This window comes from Terrapene carolina, unplaced genomic scaffold (assembly GCF_002925995.2).
Source record: "Terrapene carolina triunguis isolate 2854851 unplaced genomic scaffold, T_m_triunguis-2.0 Scaffold232, whole genome shotgun sequence".
In the NCBI taxonomy this organism is placed as follows: Eukaryota; Metazoa; Chordata; order Testudines; family Emydidae; genus Terrapene; species Terrapene triunguis.
The window spans coordinates 5,003,762-5,023,289 of NW_020664583.1; the positions used below are offsets into that span (position 1 = coordinate 5,003,762).

Below are 19,528 nucleotides of genomic sequence, written 5' to 3' on the forward strand. Positions count from 1 at the left end.
ACAGAGATGATTTTTACCTTTTTCTTTAATTAAAAGCCTTCTTTTTTTAAGAACCAGATTGATTTCTCCTTGTTTTAAGATCCAAGGGGGTTTGGATCTGTATTCACCAGGAGTTGGTGAAAGGAGGGTGGAAGGAAGGAGGGGGGATGGTTAACTTCTCCTTGTTTTAAGATCCAAGGGGGTTTGGATCTGTGTTCACCAGGGAATTGGTGAAAGGTTTCTCAAGGCTTCCCAGGGAGGGAATTCTTGTGATGGTGGCAGCGGACCAAAGCTAAGCTGGTAGATAAGCTTAGAAGTTTTTATGCAGGCCCCTACATTTGAACCCTAAAGTTCAAAGTGGGGATCCAGCCTTGACAGCTAGGCACAGCCGTTTTCTTAGGTTCTGTGTAATTCAAATGCATGAAGAACTGCTAACACAAATAAGAGGTTCGCACAAACATCAAAGTCCAACCAGAGGGAAACATGACCTTAATTGCTCAAACGTTTTTAGTACACAAAAAATTGTTTTCTAGAAAGGTTAGATAAATTAGTCCTTATAAACAAAAGTTACTAACTTGCAGACAGCTTGGTTAAAAATAAGGAGCTGCTATGAATAGCATAGTCTTTTGCTTCTGGCATTTATTTTAGTAATCAAACAGCTATTGAATTATACACCTTTCCTTTGAGAGTTCCTCAGCACACGTTTTACAACTGCATTTCACAAGTTAGTAATATCTTTCAAAGGCCTGGTCTACACTAGGAGTTTATCTCGAATTTAGCAGCGTTAAACCGAATTAACCCTGCACCCGTCCACACAATGAAGCCCTTTACTTCGATATAAAGGGCTCTTAATATCGATATCTGTACTCCTCCCTGACGAGGGGAGTAGCACTGAAATCGGTATTGCCATTTCGGATTAGGGTTAGTGTGGCCGCAATTCGACGGTATTGGCCTCCGGGAGCTATCCCACAGTGCACCATTGTGACCTCTCTGGACAGCAATCTGAACTCGGATGCACTGGCCAGGTAGACAAGAAAAGCCCTGCAAACTTTTGAATTACATTTCCTGTTTACTCAGCGTGCAGAGCACAGGTGACCATGCAGAGCTCATCAGCACAGGTAACCATGCAGTCTGAGAATCGAAAAAGAGCACCAGCATGGACCGTACGGGAGGTACTGGATCTGATCGCTATATGGGGAGAGGATTCAGTGCTAGCAGAACTAGGTTCCAAAAGACGAAATGCCAAAACATTTGAAAAAAATCTCCAAGGGCATGACGGAGAGAGGCCATAATAGGGACTCACTACGGTGCCACGTGAAAGTTAAGGAGCTCAGACAAGCCTATCAAAAAACAAAGGAGGCAAACGGTCGCTCCGGGTCAGAGTCGCAGACATGCCGCTTCTACGCTGAGCTGCATGCAATTCCAGGGGGGGCCGCCACCACTACCCCACCTCTGACCATGGATTCCGAGGCGGGGGTAATCTCAGCCACACCTGAGGATTTTGTGGACGGGGAAGAGGAGGAGGAGGAGGAGCTTGCAGAGAGCACACAGCACTCCGTTCTCCCCAACAGCCAGGATCTTTTTCTCAGCCTGAGTGAAGTACCCTCCCAACGCTCCCAAGGCAGTATCCAAGACCATGACCCCATGGAAGGGACCTCAGGTGAGTTTACCTTTTAAAATACAAAACATGGTTTAAAAGCAAGCGTTTTTTAATGATTAATTTGCCCTGAGGACTTGGGATGCATTCGCGGCCAGTACAGCTACTGGAAAAGTCTGTTAACGTGTCTGGGGATGGAGCGGAAATCCTCCAGGGACATCTCCATGAAGCTCTCCTGGAGGTACTCCAAAAGCCTTGCAGAAGGTTTCTGGGCAGTGCAGCCTTATTCCGTCCTCCATGGTAGGACACTTGACCACGCCATGCTAGTAGCAAGTAATCTGGTATCACTGCATGACAAAGCCTGGCAGCGTATGGTCCCGGTGTTTGCTGGCATTCAAGCAACATTCGTTCTTTATCTCGCTGTGTTATCCTCAGGCGAGTGATATTGTTCATGGTAACCTGGTTGAAATACGGGAATTTAATTAAGGGGACAGAGGTGGCCGTTCCTACTGGGCTGTTTGCCTGTGGCTGAAAAGAAATCCTTCCCTGCAGTTAGCCAAGTGCGGGGGGGGAAGGGCCGGGGCGGGGGGGGGGGAGAGGAAATCTTCCCTGATACCAGCCATGCGGTGGCGGAGGGATAAAGTGATCACCCCAGAGAATTGGATGGGAGGGGGGGTTAGTTTGGTTTCTGCTGCTGCACGTTAACAGGAAAACTGCAGCACTCAAGGGGCTTTGCTTGGTATGTGGGAAAGGAGGGCGCTGCTTGTAGGAAAGCTGCAGAAGCCGAAAGACAATGGCTTACCATGGCCGCATGCAAGCCGAATTCTGTTGCCCGGACCGGTGTCTGTGCTCTCTAACACCAAAGCTGCAGGCACTCAATATTAAAAGATGCAAAATGCGACCTTGTACCGAAATCACATGTGCTATATAATGTGAATAGTGTTGTTCACCGTGAAAGAGTATAAGCATTGTTCTGTAAAATGTATCTTTTTAAATACTTCTCTCCCTTTATCCCCTCCCGCCCGCAGCTGCAAATTTTTCAAGCCTCCCTCCTCCGTCCTGAAGGCTATCTCAGATAAGACGTCGAAAAAAAGAGGATGCGAGATGAAATGTTCTCGGAAATCATGGAATCCACCCGCAATGAAAGAGCTCATCTGAATGAGTGGAAGGACATGGTATCAAAGTACAGGAAAGATGCCAGTGAACGTGAGGACAGGAGGGACGCTCGAGATGAGAGGTGGCAGGCTGCAACGCTGGGGCTGCTGCGTGATCAAACGGACATGCTCCGGCATCTGGTGGAGCTTCAGGAACGGCAGCAGGAGCACAGAGTGCCACTGCAACCGCTGTATAACCTCCCTCCCCCGTCACCATGCTCCATACCCTCCCAATCCACCCCAGTGGACAGCCCAACCAAAAGGCTGTCATTACTTTGAACTTTTTTAGTGGCCTTTTCCTTCCCTCCTATCTTCCTCCCAAACCTCACCCGGGCTACCTTCTCAGTTCTCTCCCTCTTTTTATAATCAATTAATAAACAATGCATGATTTTTAAATGATAGTGACTTTATTTCCTTTGAAAGCAAGCTGGGATCGAAGGGGGAGGGTGGGTTGCTTACAGAGAACGAGTCAATCAAGGGGGTGGGTTTTCATCAAGGAAAAACAAACAGAACGTTCACACGGTAGCCTGGCCAGTCATGAAACTGGTTTTCAAAGCTTCTCTGATGCGCAGCGCTTCCTGGTGTGCTCTTCTAATTGCCCTGGTGTTTGGCTGCGCGTAATCAGCGGCCAGGCGATTTGTCTCAGCCTCCCACCCCGCCATAAAGGTCTCCCCCTTACTTTCACAGAGATTGTGGAGCACACAGCAAGCAGCAATAACAATGGGAATATTGGTTTGGCTGAGGTCTGAGCGAATCAGTGAAGATCGCCAGCGACCTTTTAAACGTCCAAATGCACATTCTACCACCATTCTGCACTTGCTCAGCCTGTAGTTGAACAGCTCCTGACTCCTGTCCAGGCTGCCTGTGTATGGCTTCATGAGCCATGGCATTAAGGGGTAGGCTGGGTCCCCAAGGATAACTATAGGCATTTCAACATCCCCAACTGTTATTTTCTGGTCTGGGAAGTAAGTCCCTTGCTGCAGCTGTTTAAACAGAGTAGCGTTCCTGAAGACGCGAGCGTCATGAACCCTTCCCGGCCATCCTACGTTGATGTTGGTGAAACGTCCCTTGTGATCCATCAGTGCTTGCAGCACCATTGAAAAGTACCCCTTGTGGTTTACGTACTGGCTGCCCTGGTGCTCCAGTGCCAAGATAGGGATATGGGTTCCATCTATCGCCCCACCACAGTTAGGGAATCCCATTGCAGCAAAGCCATCCACTATGACCTGCACGTTTCCCAGAGTCACTATCTTTGGTAGCAGCAGCTCAGTGATTGCTTTGGCTACTTGCATCACAGCAGCCCCCACAGTAGATTTGCCCACTCCACATTGATTCCCGATTGACCGGTAGCTGTCTGGCGTTGCAAGCTTCCACAGGGCTATCGCCACTCGCTTCTCAACTGTGAGGGCTGCTCTCATCTTGGTATTCTGGCGCTTCAGGGCAGGGGAAAGCAAGTCACAAAGTTCCATGAAAGTGCCCTTACGCATGCGAAAGTTTCGCAGCCACTGGGAATCGTCCCACACCTGCAACACTATACGGTCCCACCAGTCTGTGCTTGTTTCCCGGGCCCAGAATTGGCGTTCCACGGCATGAACCTGCCCCATTAACAGCATGATCTCCAAAGCGCCGGGGCCCGCGGTTTGATAGAATTCCATGTCCATGTCCTCATCACTCTCGTCGCCGCGCTGCCGTAGCCTACTCCTCGTCGCCTGGTTTTGCAGGTTCTGGTTCAGCATAAACTGCACGATAATGCGCAAGGTGTTTACAATGTTCATGACTGCTGTCTTGAGCTGAGCGGGCTCCATGCTTGCCGCAGTATGGCGTCTGCACTGTTCACCCAGGAAAAAGGTGCGAAACGGTTGTCTGCCGTTGCTTTCCAGGAGGGAGGGGAGGATGTACCCAGAAACACCAGCGACAATGTTTTTGGCCCCATCAGGCATTGGGATCTCAACCCAGAATTCCAATGGGCGGAGGAGACTGCGGGAACTATGGGATAGCTATGGGATAGCTACCCACAGTGCAACGCTCCAGAAATCGACACTAGCCCCAGTACAGGGACGCACAACACCGAATTAATGTGCTTAGTGTGGCCGCATACATTCGACTTTATACAATGTTTTCAAAAACCGGTTTCTGTAAAATCGGGATAATCCCGTCGTGTAAACATACTCAAAGACAGAGCACTAGATACTTCAACCTAAAAAGGAAACTTTCTGGAGTCATGTGTCAAGTAAAATAAAAACTATTTATGGGGTTTTATGTTCTGACAGAGATCCCACTACTAACCCTGCTTGAAAAGTAACTACAATGCACAAGAAAAGCTTGCCAACGTACTTACGTATTTTACAGTGAGATATTTGTTTGTTTTGAAACTACATTTCATTCGCTTTTAATAGTCTAGAATCTCCAGTTATAACCTGTACCATGATATTATACTTTGAGCTGACAGAAGGGAAAAAAAGAAAGACACTAAGTCAGTGATTCCCAAACTGTGGGACATACTCCCCTAGGGGGTGCAGAAAAACATTCGGAGGTGGGTGCATGGCAGAGCCTGGGCCAGTCCCCAGAGGGGATGGGGAGGGAGCGTGACCCAGCCCTGCTCCAACCCCAGATCCACTCTGCCCTGTGCTCTGCCCCTAGCCCAGCTCCAGCCCCACTCCACCCCACGCCCAGCCCAGCTCAACCCTCATTCCCTCTCCACCCCAAGACCAGCTCTGCCTCTAGCCCAGCTCCTTCCCCATCCCCAGTTCTGTCCCCAGCTCTACCTTCAGCCCAACACCTCTGCTGAGGAAGCCTTGGCTGTGCAGTAATGGAGGGGAGATGCGACAGATTCCATAAATGCAGGGGGGAGGGGAACGACGACAGGAGAAGTTTGGACACCACTGAACTAAGCCATTCTCTCAAGTTTAACCAGCATGAGAAACATCAATTTGTAACAGAACTAACAACTTCAGGTTTGTTTGGTTGTTTTTTTGTTTTGTTTTTCAAATAGTGGCCATTCATCTCCATTTTTCCAGTTCTGCACCTCTAATGAGCAGAGATCGAAGGGGGGGGAATCTATGCTTAAAGAAAGAGTTTAGATTGTGACACAAATCAACAAAATCCAGTAAATACAAAACTGAAACCAATTCTCTCTCTACTGCGAATGCTACTGTATTTCAAAGTAAGCTTGTGCTAACTACTTATTTTCTATAATACTGTGCCTACTTATAGCAGATTGGAAAAGTCTTCAGCAATTCTCTGGGTGGTTTTGTAGGAGAAACAGAGAGAACCCAATGGAATATTCCTTTCTACAATATAGTGATTAGGTATTAGGAGCTGAGCTATGGAAGTAGCATTTGAAATTGTGCTCTTTGATGGGTAAATTCTTTTTATTATTTGCTTTGTAGCTTTTTTAAGACATCAGACGCAAGCATTAATGCTTGTCCACGACATTTACGTTGCTGTTGTGGCTTGCCAGGCTATACCTGAATACCAGCAAATTCACATTTTGGATTTTAAAAACCAAAATAATAAATAAATAAATGTAGCAGCCTCTATTACACACAACATAGCAGTGATGATTATTATTACAGGTCTTAATTCACCATTTTAGTAAAAGTGTCTAAACTCACTCCTTATAAAATTTTTATAATTTCCTTTTATTTTATCTAGGTAATTAAAGCATGTGTTGTTGTTATTTTTTCTTAAACCATTATTGTTTTTGTTTTTTTTTTAACAGCCAAAAGTGTCTCCCCTGAACAATCATAGCCTAATTAAACTATTTTTATAGGCAAGTTAAGTTGTAATTTAGCTAAAAGAAGGTTAACTCAAGTAGTTTTTCTAGGTATTATTTATTCTGTTTACAAATGGGTAAGTTTTCAGTGACCATCTGCCTTATTGGTCGATGCTGGCGTCAACTAAGTACTGATTAATTAATAGTTTTAACCCTTAGGTTTCCTGGACCTGCCCTAAACAGCAATGTCTAATTCATTGTATAGTAGTTTATCTATTTAAACCTTTGTAAGGTATTTTATATTATATGCTTATACATAACAATGTTGAGATTATGTGTCTCTTGGTTATATGTTTTATTTCACTTAACCTTTTTTTTTTTTAATTTTGGGGTTTTATTTTGTTGTTGTTGCAACAAAAACATTTTTTGCATGCAAAAGTATGGAAGAACAACAACATTAAACCTTTTTATACCACCACATTATTTCATTGTAATAATTAGGATATAACTATCATTCGTGTATTATAATATACTAATTTTTTTTGCAAGTTTCAGTCATAAATATGGTATGTTTAACCAAACATTAAATTAAAATTAACAATAAGTTTAAAAAAAGTTTAACCAACAATTTCATTATAAATAATTTTTTTATTGATTAAAATTTTGTTTAACTTAGTTAATTTTAATTTGGCATTTGTTAAGCAATGTGGCCAGTTGTTTGGTACTACCCGGTTTAAAATTCGTAAGTTCATTAAAAACAAACAATATTATGTAGCGTTGATGGCTGTATTATAGCTACAACAATATATACTGTTTGGTTACCTGTGTTACAGATCCTGGCTTTGGTGGAACTCTAGGCGAATGGAGCAGCTTCTCAACAAACTTGGGAGAGATTAGTTTCAGGGCCTAGGCATTTGGATTGGAGGGTCCCCACTGCCATCGGGAGTGTGTGCAGACATGGGGTCTGGATATGGAGTGTGTGCCTAGAGACCCAGAGCCAGAGAGACAGTGCCTATACTCTGTGTAGCTCCAGGAAGTCAAGAGCATGTGGGAACCAAGTTTTGGTTCAGCACAGCACCCTGGTGAGCAGCTAGGAGTGGAAGTATTCATTGGGTGTCAATAAAACATTTACCACAATATTTCTTTTACCAAGGTATAGACTGGGAAATACTACAATAAGTTCAACTACTGCAGGTGGTAAAAATGGCTCCCGCTCTAACAGTGGCAACAGTTTGTTTTTAAAGCACTAGCAGTTATACAAGTTATTCCCATTTTTTCTAAAAATGTGACATTTTAGTTCACACAAATAAGATGGAACCAGACTGATCTACTTTTTAAGATCAGAGCACTTGCATGATTTTCTCCCTTTAAAAAAAAAAAAAAAAAGTTGAAGCTATTTCAAATATTTCCAGTGACTGAGTTTGCTCTAAGTCACTGAAAAAAACACCACCACATTTTAATGAACTTGTTTGCACCACTTCTAAACAGGTCCGTAGGAGTGCTCCCATGTCAAGGGACTTTCAGTCAACTTTCTTCTTACCCTATAAACTTTTCATAACTCTTTCTAGGCTCCCCAATCACCCAGAAGTTGGAGTGTTCTTATTCTCTTCCCTTTCCTCCAATGCCACCCAATTTAAGTATGATACAAAATAGGGACAACTGTCATTGAATCATATTTCGCCTAGAAGCTGGCTACCTAAACTGCTGGTTAAAAATGTGGACAGATTCAGCTGTTATCAAGGGGTTAAATGGTGCTTTAGGACTACAAGTAGATACTGTACTGTAGGTGGCCAACTGATATGAAATTTAGCTACACTCTGAATATAGAAATTGCCAAAAGAGAAATAAAGCTGAAGTGCAGTGAATTACCTTTTCATTCAGTGCAGTATTTCGTGCCCTTTTAAAATGTTTCACGCACACACATAAAATAGCCTCTTATGTTGTTCAACACCGTTTTTTTAAGTACAAGGATTCCATTGTAATTGGTTTGATTTTGGTTTCTCTGTGTTCGGTTATTCTTATCCAGGTAGTTAGTTAGATCTTTAGCACAGTAACTATGAAGTCACGTGGCATTTATTGCCAAGAGTGACCATCGTGACATACATCAAGTTTAGTTCCAGTCACTCTTCAACTATAAATGCTACTATGTCTATTTGTTCATTATTTTCGAAGTCTCACCTCTTTGATCTAATTATTATATAAAAGTATAAATGTGAAAATTCATCCAAAAAACAAGCTGATATTAATTTTTTGAAAAGTACAGCAGATTATGACAAGGTAAAACTGGTGAAATCCAGTAATGTATTTGCAAATTAAATTGATTCAGATGTTTTATGCAGAAGTATAAGTAAAAATATTACATTCATCATCATTCACCTCAACGTGAGATGTGATACTCATTAGGGGAATGTAACATACTTTCATCTAGCCTAAAAATAAACATTAGCATCTAACATCAATACATTGCTACAGCAGAGCAGCTTCTTGACTTCCTTTTTCTTATGTTTTTCTTTTAAGTGAAAGTTTTTCTTCTTCTTAGCAAAATACACACTTTTCTTTTTTATAAAGCCAGTCAATAAGACCTCTCTCATTCTTTGTTAGATTTTTTTTCCCCATTAAGAACCCAAGGTGGAGAGATCTGATGCATAAGAAGAGATCTCTTCCCCGCATTTTTCTTTTTTCTATCAACACTCTTCTCTTTAGAACTCTAACCAATTCCTATTCAATGTGTGCACAAATACGATATCATACAAAGAAAAAACTTACTTTTCCACTCTTCTCCCAGATATCTGCATTCTTTCCTCTACATATCAAGGAAAGAATGGCCCTAGGGGGTCTTTCCTCTTTTTTAACCTGATACGTACTCAGAGCTCTGAAACATGAGGCTTGTTCCCATTCTGGTCACAATTTCAGAACTTGGTATTCAACCAATAAGTCTATTTCATCATGGCAATGATGAAAGAATTGCTTTACCATGGCAAAGGGAACAAATTCATTACAGCTGTCCTAGTGGCAGTCAAGGTTCCACCAGAGGGAGTCTATGAAGCTATAGAAGCAGAGGAAAGCCTCTGCAGAGCTTTACAACAGATTTCTAATAAATGGAATAGTTGTGTACCAGATTCCCTCAAGTGCAATTTGTGCCATACCCTAAACATCTTTACTGCTACCGTAAGCTGAATTAATTCAGTGAACAGCACCGATAAGTGCAGCCTCAATAATTCAGTGCAGGATTTCTACAATACTTTCTTGGACAACTGAAGAATTCATAGGCTTCCAAGCTATGCTAAAGTTCTTGGGATTTAACAAGTGCTATGATGGTGAAAGCCAACCTCCTTTGCAGATATCTCTGAGGGCTTGTCTACACTGACCCACAGTTTGGACTAAAGGGCTGCCAATAGTAGTATTCAACAAAGCGCTATGCTGTAACTTCTGCGTGTGAACGCTGTGAGCACAAACTGAAATATTCCTAGTTCACATTAATGGAATCCTCTTCAAACAAGACTATATTTAATAGGAATTAGGAACCTTTTAGTCTGAGCCCACAGCGCAGCACTTTGGTGCGCACTGCTATTCACAACTCTGTAGTCCCAACTACATAGCCTAAGTGTCCAGTGCCCTTTAAAATATGCTTTGACTCACGGGCATATAGTTCATTGCACCAGACTACTTGCTTCAGTGGGTTCCTGCACCTTCCTCCTACATTTTAATGGCACACCAATACAACATGAGCATATGGAGAGATGTGACAGCATGAAACAGATATTTTATATAAATAAGCCATAAAAATGTTAAATAGTATATTTTTAATGTGTTCATGGTGCTGTGATTTAAGAAGCAACTAGAGAAATCCATTCTCTTCAACATATCCAAGAGGGTTACTGACCTAAGAAACAATGTCAAGCGATTTGCCCAGTGTGGGATGAAATTTACCCAATATGGTTATTTCTCAAGATTATTTTATCTGGCTGAAATTATCTTTTACCATTTTGATCTTCCTCACAACTCTCAATTTTTGGGGGGAGGAGGAGGAACTCATTTTTGTTTAAGACTGTCGTTCAATCACTACTTCCAGATTCATTACTATTTCATAATAGGTTTGTTAATTGCCCTAAATCTCTGAAAGGTTCTATCGCACCAGGTAAACTCAATAAACCTTTATTACTGAGCCCAGACGGGCGAGTTCAACAGCACTGTGAAATGAATGTGAGTATTTCAAAAACCGTGGTCATCTTACAGACTTCATTGTGGGAGAAGTTACTCCAGGCTGAAGGCCACGGTATCACCAGAATTAAGTTCTTATAACAGCAAGAATGGTATGTACATCAATTAAATTAATATTCTGTAGCTGTACATTTCCGTGTTATTGTTTTAAGATTTTTTTGCCCCTTTCTTTCATGCAGTCTGATCTGAAATCTGAAAATCCCTGGATAAATGCATCCTTTGTGCAAGCCCCTCCCTAGTCACCAGTCAGTGAAAATTACTCAAATGAAATCTTTTTCTGAACTGAAACAAAAAGCAAAAGATGCACATACCTGCCATTTCGGCCTTGAAGAACTGAATGAGTGACTGTGTGAAGGAAAGAATCCATTTATCCATGATGTTGTTGCTCTCCTTCATCGTGTTCTCATTGTACAGGAATTCCTTTCCATCTTCCTATAAACATCATTGGAAAAATGAATAGTAGTATAGCATGTCAATGCTTGAACACATTAAATCCTATAAAATAATATCTATCATCAGTAGATCTCAAAGCGCTTCACAATCTTTTAATGTGTTTATCTCACAACACCTCTGTGAGTTAGGTCAGTGCCATTTTAACCTCATTTTACAGATGGGGAACTGAGACAGAGAATAAGGGTATGTCTACACTACCCACCAGATCGGCGGGCAGCGATCAATCCAGCGGGGGTCGATTTATTGCATCTAGTCTAGACACGATAAATTGACCCCCGAGCGCTCTTCCGTCGACTCCTGTACTCCACCGCCGCGAGAGGCGCAGGCAGAGTCGACAGGAGAGCGGGAGCAGTCGACTCACCACGGTGAATACACCACGGTAAGTCGATCTAAGTCCGTCAACTTCAGCTACGTTATTCACGTAGCTGAAGTTGCGTAGCTTAGATCGATCCCGCCCCCAACTGTAGACCAGGCCTTGGTGTCTTGCCCAAGATCACAGTCTGTGGTGAAGTAGGGAACTGAATCCAAGTCTCCCATGTCCTAAACTAGTGCCCTAACAACTGGACCATCCTTCCTCTTAAAAGCCCATTTGTTATCCATTGACAAAAGCGTCCTGTCCAGGCTCTTCTCCATTACATTGGTTAGTAAGAGTACTCAGTGTCAGATACACATTTGTTCTTGGGACACATTAACAGAAAAAGCCAAAATAAACTGACTTGCACTGATCCCTGTTTCATTACACAACAATGTAAACTACAAAAGGGACCAGTTTTTTGTATTTATTAGAATACAGAAATAGTAGTACAGTACACAAGGGAATTCAATAATCCCACGTTTTACACCTTTTACATGTAGCCTAATCACAATTTACAAACACAGGCTAATGATACTGATTTTTACATCCCCTTCATCCAGCTGGAATCCAAAGCATTTAACAAACTTTACTGACTATGAGGGATGTGTGTGTGTGTTTGTGTTAGTTAAAATATATATAAGTGAAAATTATATAGATAGATATAGAACATGTACACCTCTACCCCGATATAACGCTGTCCTCGGGAGCCAAAAAAATCTTACCACGTTATAGGTGAAACCACGTTATATCGAACTTGCTTTGATCCGCCGAAGCACGCAGTCCCCCCGAGCGCTGCTTTACCGCGTTATATCCGAATTCATGTTATATCGGGTCGCGTTATATTGGGGTAGAGATGTATATAAATAACTTTCATTTTGAAATGCAGCAATTGTTCAACAGCACATGGCACCCCAAAAGAATTGTTAAGGGTAGGTGGAAAGGATAGCAAACCCAACTGGAACTGCCGGAGGAATTTTAGGCAGGCATCATGTCATTACTGTACATATTTAGCATTTCATGAGAGGCAGCACTGTCCACTGCCCCTGAACACTGGACTCTAATGTATTATACACTGCAAAAGAGAAGGTGGGAAAAGGCTAGAAGTATATGTGCTAAATTGGTAATCTATCCATTCACTTTGCTCTTTCAGGGAGGGAGGGAGAATATCACATTGACTTCTAACTGCGCAGCTTTTAAACAATGATCAGTGGAGATCCCTACTGAATCCCTTATACCACTCCCTGCAGGTTTTCTCTAAAGGCCTGCTATCCCTGTAGTGAGGATTTTCATTCTTGAAAAATCTAATTTAAAAAAAAAATAAAAAAAATCACAGTTTGAGAGGGGTTAGGTCTGAAGACAAGGAAAAAATGGACAAGAATGTGTTGCACTAATTTGCAGGCACACTTATCCAACCATAGAATTAGCAAGAGACATGGTAAGACACATGTTTTTATGTGACCTTTAAGCAAGTGCATCTTGTTTAGAAAATATGAAATAGGAAGTCTTCTGTTATTTGTTGAAAGTAATTACAGTAGGCTTCCTAATAATAAGAACTGTTCTTTCCAAATGCCACTGAAATACATTTCTTCTATATAGGAGGCTTGCCTTTGTCACAAGGTTTCTTGTAATGGTATAGTAAAGAAATAGTATCTCACGTACAGCATCTTCCATCCAAAAAGATCCCAAACTGCTTTGCAAACTTAAAACAATTATCTACATGAAACGCACAGATTAACATACCTACCTTCACAGATCCAGTTATCACCCCAAACACACCAAGAAATCTTAGCTACAGCCAGGTACTCAGATACCATAGAATATGCTCTGAGGAGAAAGTCCATGATGTACACCTTAACATGCTTAAAAGCACCATCACCAAACAAGGACACTCCACCAGAGAAGCAGATTGCATCAAGGAACGGGCCACACAAATAGTCCAAAAGAACCTGCTTCAATACAAAAATAAAACTCCATCACCACTAGCTGTTACCTACCACCCCACACTGGAAACCCATACTGGGTATCAAACAATTACAACCCATACTTGATAGGGAGCACACCCTGAAAGAAATCTTTCCTGAACGCTCTCTTCTGGCCTTTAAACAACCTCATCATCAGAAGCATAGAATCATAGAATATCAGGGTTGGAAGGGACCTTAGGAGGTCATCTAGTCCAACCCCCTGCTCAAAGTAGGACCAATCCCCAGACAGATTTTTGCCCCAGATCCCTAAGTGGCTCCCTCAAGGATTAAACTCAACTCTGGGTTTAGCAGGCCAATGCTCAAACCACTGAGCTATCCCTCCCCCCCCCCCCCGCCCCCAGCAAGCTCCCCACAGACCAGGGCACACCAACTCAAAGCAACACCAGACCCTGCCAGAAGAACAGATGCAAAACCTGCAGACATCTCTCCACTGCTGATGATCAACACCCCCCACAACACACCTTTCAAGATCCAGAGATCCTACACATACTTATCACTGCATGTGGTGCACTGGACGAGGTACACAAAATGCCCCAATAATAACAATGTGGGTGAAACCAGACAATCACTATGCTCTCGAATGAACTCTCACAGAAAAATAAGACAAACACACCATATCAACTGTCACTCTAGGTCTGACCTCTCAGTCCTCATCCTCAAAGAAATCCTGTACTACACCTTCACAAGACAAGCCTGCGACCTTAATTTTATCACTTTGCTAGACACTAAAAATCATGGACTGAACAGAGTCACTGGATGTATGGCTTATTACAACTATCTGTAACCCACTTAATCCCCTGCTCCTGGCTTTTTCCCCCCTCCCTTTTCCCCCTATGACTGCTGGGATATTAATGGGCCACTGTCCCTTGAAATATGTGTTAACTACTTACACTAAATAATCTGTTCCACCTTGTATTCAGAATGTTACAGCTGAATACATTACCTCACCCACCTTTTCTCTCTCGCAAACTTAAAGCAATATTGTGTGGCCACAGTCCCAACCTATACCATATCAAGGCTGTTAAAGGCTGGAAAGCAAAAGCCATTAGAATTTAAGTCAGTACACCACATCTGGCCATAGGCCTCTCTACATTGCAATTAAAAACCCACGGTTGGCCTGTCCCAGCTGACTCGGGCTAAGGGGCTGATTAATTGCAGTGTAAAAGTTCAGGCTTGGGACCCCAGAGCCTGTGCTCCATCCTGAGTCCAAACATCTACACTGCAATTAAATAGCCCCTTCACCCGAGCCCCACAAGCCTGAGTCAATGGTGCGGGCCAGCCGCGGGTGTCTAATTGTAATGTAGGCATACCCTCAGTTGAGGAGCTCATCTTTGAACTGGGATTCCACTGATTGCCCAGACAAGTGAAACTACATATGGATCTCTTTGTCCACGATTCATGCAACCACCTCTGTGGTGCAAAGTGCAAGCTGCTTAATGGTGCACAACAAGATTACACAACAACTCAGGGTGGGGAAAGTGAACAATAATTTACCCAACTGTAACTGCAATGGCAATTTTAAGGGGCAGAATGTAATTACCAGATTTCAGCCAGGACACTGGGATTAGCTATTTCTCTCTTACAGGAAGTATAATGAAACTAACGAGTGGCCAGAGCCTCTATATTAGGTCTTACCCAAAAAATAACACCTTCAGCAGCATATTATCTTCTAATTCTATGCTGAGGCATTGTTTCATTACTGATTCATAAAGAAAAATTACATTTGCTGAATCAAAAAATTATTTGCTGAAGGATCCAGGTTTTCCACATACGTCTCCTAACCCCAGCTCTGCTGATCTTGCAAAATCTAATGGGATGACAGCACAAAATGGTTGGCTGCAAAGCTCATTTCAGCTAATTCCATGGTCACAGGTGAAAAAAAAATTGAATGTTTTTAGGGAACATGAGAAATTTCTTATGAAGGCTGTGAGGATCCTCAGAAAAGCCTCGTTAATTATAAGGTAGTTACCAAACTTTCCTTGAAAAGATTACTACTAAAAAGACAAAACCATTTGCACAACTATTTATTGAAGTCTGCTGCCATTATCACTTCAAATGGCAGCCTTCCAAAGTGATTATTAATAGTGGCTACCATAATTTCAAGAGTACTACAAGGTCTGAACTTTTTGCTTAGTTTTTGCTTAGTTTCCAGCCTATTGGAAATGTCTGCACTAATAAGTGGTAACTTGTTATATGATGACTTTGTTGAAAGGAAGAAATTGCTTTCAAAGGATCCCACACTCCACATATGTAAAAATTTCAACATCTGGCAAAATAATAGTGTTGCTGAGGAAAGACATTTTGATCTTTTTTGTGGATTATAACAGGAAGTGTTCAACACACATATCACTTACTCCAGTGTCTTTCATTAGCTCTTGACATTTACTGGTTACATTCAAAGACCTATTGCAGATAGTAACTATTTTACAAAAATGCAATATAGGTTATATATGGTGCTGTCCTCTTCCTATTGCTAAGTGATTCATAGAATCATAGGACTGAAAGGGATCTTGAGAGGTCATTTAGTCCAGTCCCCCATACTTATGGCAGGACAAAGTATTATCAAGACCATCCTTGACAGGTCTTTGTCTAATCTGCTCTTAAAAATATCTCCATTGACAGAGATTCCACAACCTCCCTAGGCAATTTATTCCAGTGCTTAACCACCCTGAGAGTTAGGAATTTTTTCCTAATGTACAACCTAAACTGCCCTTGCTGCAATTTAAACCCATTGCTTCTTGTCCTATCCTCGGAGATTAAGAAAAACAATTTTTCTCCCTCCTCCTTTTAGGTACATGAATGTCTAGTATCAAGTATTCTTGACTACCAACATTTTTATGCAAATCTACAGTGAATGCAGTTATCTTAGGCGGCATGTGTGACTTTTTTTAGGAATGATGAATTTCTTTATTCAGTATTACTGATTTACAGTATACTGGGCTAGATGGACCTTTGGTCTGACCCAGTATGAGAGTTCTTACAGTAGTCTAATCCTCTCAGGATTAGACTACTCTCCGTAATTTTTTTTATTATTTATTGGTGACTTCATTGATTTTTTTGGTATGTATGCTATCAAGAGTGCTTTTGAAGCTCTGAGAAATTATCACTCCAAACTTAAGTAAAGGTCAGCAAGATGAGAGAGTCAAAGCTTCAAACCCTCCTTTCCTATTACCTAGTTGTGAGCTATGAAGCAAAACATGCCCTGGCGCTCAAGAAGGCGAGGATGGATTTGTGGCAGTTGCTGCCTTTAAACTAGAAAACATGTCCAGATTATGCAATTAGTGACAGATTTACAGGCTCGGTACGAGAACAAGGGTGCAAGACAGGGTATGGTGCAATTTCCAACATTGTTCAATTTCTTCAAAATAAGTCCCTGACATCAAACCAACTCCTGATCCCAGAGTCCAATAGAAGCACTAGGATAATCTGGTGTACAGATGTGTTAGATTTACAGAAATAAAGAGCAACTAAATCAGTGGGAACTAACTTTCGCTTTGAGATGAAGTTCCAGTTCACACCACAGAGCTGCTCCCATTTCTCACATGAAAATACAACACTCCAAAAAGATTTAAAAACCAAGCATTTTGAACAAGAATGTTCAAAACTAAACTACAAATCTAACAGAATGCTGGGATAAGCCAATTTTATTTTAAAACAAAGTTTTTTTTTTGGTGTAGTGTGAGCCAGTTCCTTCCAAGGAAAGAAACGGAAGAAAAGTTAGTTGAAGGAAAAACAGAAATCTGCTCTGAAAGGACCAACAGACCTCATAGAACTTTTTTCACAGGTGTTAACTCTGGTGTTCTCATTAGTGTTTGGTTGGTGAACTTACTCCTCATCGAAATGTGATGCTAGCAGCATTGATCTGATTTGAAGCCAGGCTTAAAACGAACATGTACTACAGAAGGTTCACTCCACAGCTCAATTTTTCTATTTCAGTTCCAACACTATAACCTTGCTATAGCATAAAGTTTATTTCAAAACCAAATAAAAGCACCTTTGTACTGTAAGAAATGTTTATATCTTGAAAAGGAATAGTATTTGTAAGAGCAAGAAAGCTAACATACTACAGACGTCAGTAAACTTCCGCCTCCTGTTATTTCTATAACATCATAAACCTACACAGTGCTTTACAGACAACTAAAAATGATGTTTACAATGTAATTTATGACAGGGATGTAGCCAAGCCATAAGGAGTGGGCAGAATAGGACTAAAGAGCTACAGCAGTAAGTTAACTCTGGCTGCTGATGTATGCAACTTGAGAGTTAACCTCATTTTTTATCCTTATCCTTCCTCTGTACCTTCTATTTTCCTTGATATACACATACATGCACTCATTACGGCTTAGAAGGGAAGATTAGCGTTTGTAGCATTTGGGGCCTGATTCAAAATGAGTTGAAGTCAATGCAAATGACTTGTATTGACTTCAGTGAACTATGGATCATGCTCTTGGAGCACAGGATGGAAGCATGGTGGACCGGGTCAGAGAACCATACTCCAGGCTTAAGGAGCCCAGCAAGAGAAGGTACGGAGAAAATAAAAGAAGACTAAGGGGGTGGGGTTAGCTTTGTGGCAAGAGTGCATGTTATTAATATAACATAATCCACCGAGAAATAGTACCAGGTGTACAAACTAGCTTTTGCCTTCTCAGTGTCTCAAAACTTCATACCTTATGTTGCAGGATCACAATATTTTGAATGAGAAAGCGATACGCGTTGTACCAGGGCAGGAAGACATCCTTCAGCACATCTCTTACTCCTTCCTCCTTAAACCGCAAGTTTTCTGCTCTTACCACAGGAGAATTGATGAGGTACAGCCTGCAGAGAAACAGTGCAATAGGGTCAACTAGGAAGAAGTTTAATGACATTTTCCCTATGGTCTCTATTACTCATATTAGAAAGCTTGTCATTTTAACAAAAAAAATTACACTCTCTAAAAGCTTACCTGCAAATACTTATCAAAATGTTTTACAAACCATAGCAAATTCCAAACATTGTGCCACAGTGTTAGAAAAACACTAGAGGGGATGGATTCACAGAAAAGAAAATCCATAAAAAGACAAAATCGTAAGTAGGCACAGCATGCTGAAGATATGAAGGTTTGTACCCGTGTCATATTCTTGTTCCAGCTAGAATACTACCAGTATTAACATGGTGGAACTCAGAAGGAAAATAGTCAGGACTAAGAACCAAATATGAATCAGAATACTAATATATCCTCTCCTTAAAGTCCATAAGGGAGAAGTGCTCTTGCTGTTATGACTTATTCAAAAGCTGTCCTGATGCTGAGGAGTGATCCAATCAGCTCAGCAGGAAGGAAGGCCACTCCTTTTTCAGAATCGCTCCTGCTTGCACCTGGAATCCAAGGAGGCTGGCTGCCTTGAGGCCAGAGTCAATTGCTGGATCCTTCAGAAAGTGTCTCTTGACTGTTCTAGGTTTCAAGAATCCATGTTAAGACAAAGCTCTTCTCTGGCACAATCTGAAAGTCTTACGTCCTTTAGCAATGGATACTACTTAGATAGACGGTTTGTTTTTAGGGCTTCCTCTAACAGCATGGGGCCCAAAGGATCCCAACTTCAATACCAAGGAAGGTTTCAAATTGGATCTACTTGGTCCAAGAAGCACGGTCTCAGATCAGTTTCTCCTGAGCCAACAGGTCTCATGTAATTAGAAAGACAACCCTATTGACCCAATCTCCTTTCTGGATCTTGGGAGAGATGACTTCACAAACAGCATATCCCCTGGAGGAGTGCCCTTCCCAAAAGCACTGAAAATCATTAGCCATGCAAACATCCAACTGATGTTTTGGAAAGGAAACTGATCCCTGCCTTTTTCTCTGCCTCCACCACAATAGACAAGGCCACCGGTATATTTTAGTCAGATAACAAGGAGGGAAAAAACAAAGAAAATTTTCAACAACTTTCCCTGTACTAATCCTATTAACTAAATTGAAGGGTTTGTAACAAAAAGCTAACTTTCCCACATAGAAGTAGAGGGAGTAAGGTACCAGGACCACACTGGCTAGTGGTTAGAAAGGAATGGACACATGGTGTAAACCAGGTATTTACAACCTGA

At 41.7% G+C, this 19,528-nt stretch overlaps 1 protein-coding gene across 1 annotated transcript in view; it reads right to left on the minus strand.

The window, feature by feature from the left end:
• Nucleotides 1-19,528, minus strand: part of IARS (isoleucyl-tRNA synthetase) — a 220,978-nt gene that overhangs the window by 62,823 nt on the left and 138,627 nt on the right. Inside the window, exons 20-21 of the mRNA XM_024195652.2 lie at nt 18,124-18,271; nt 10,978-11,098 (exon numbers count right to left, since the gene is read on the minus strand). Of these exons, the coding sequence (XP_024051420.1) occupies nt 10,978-11,098; nt 18,124-18,271 (269 nt within the window). The remainder of the gene's footprint in view (nt 1-10,977; nt 11,099-18,123; nt 18,272-19,528) is intronic.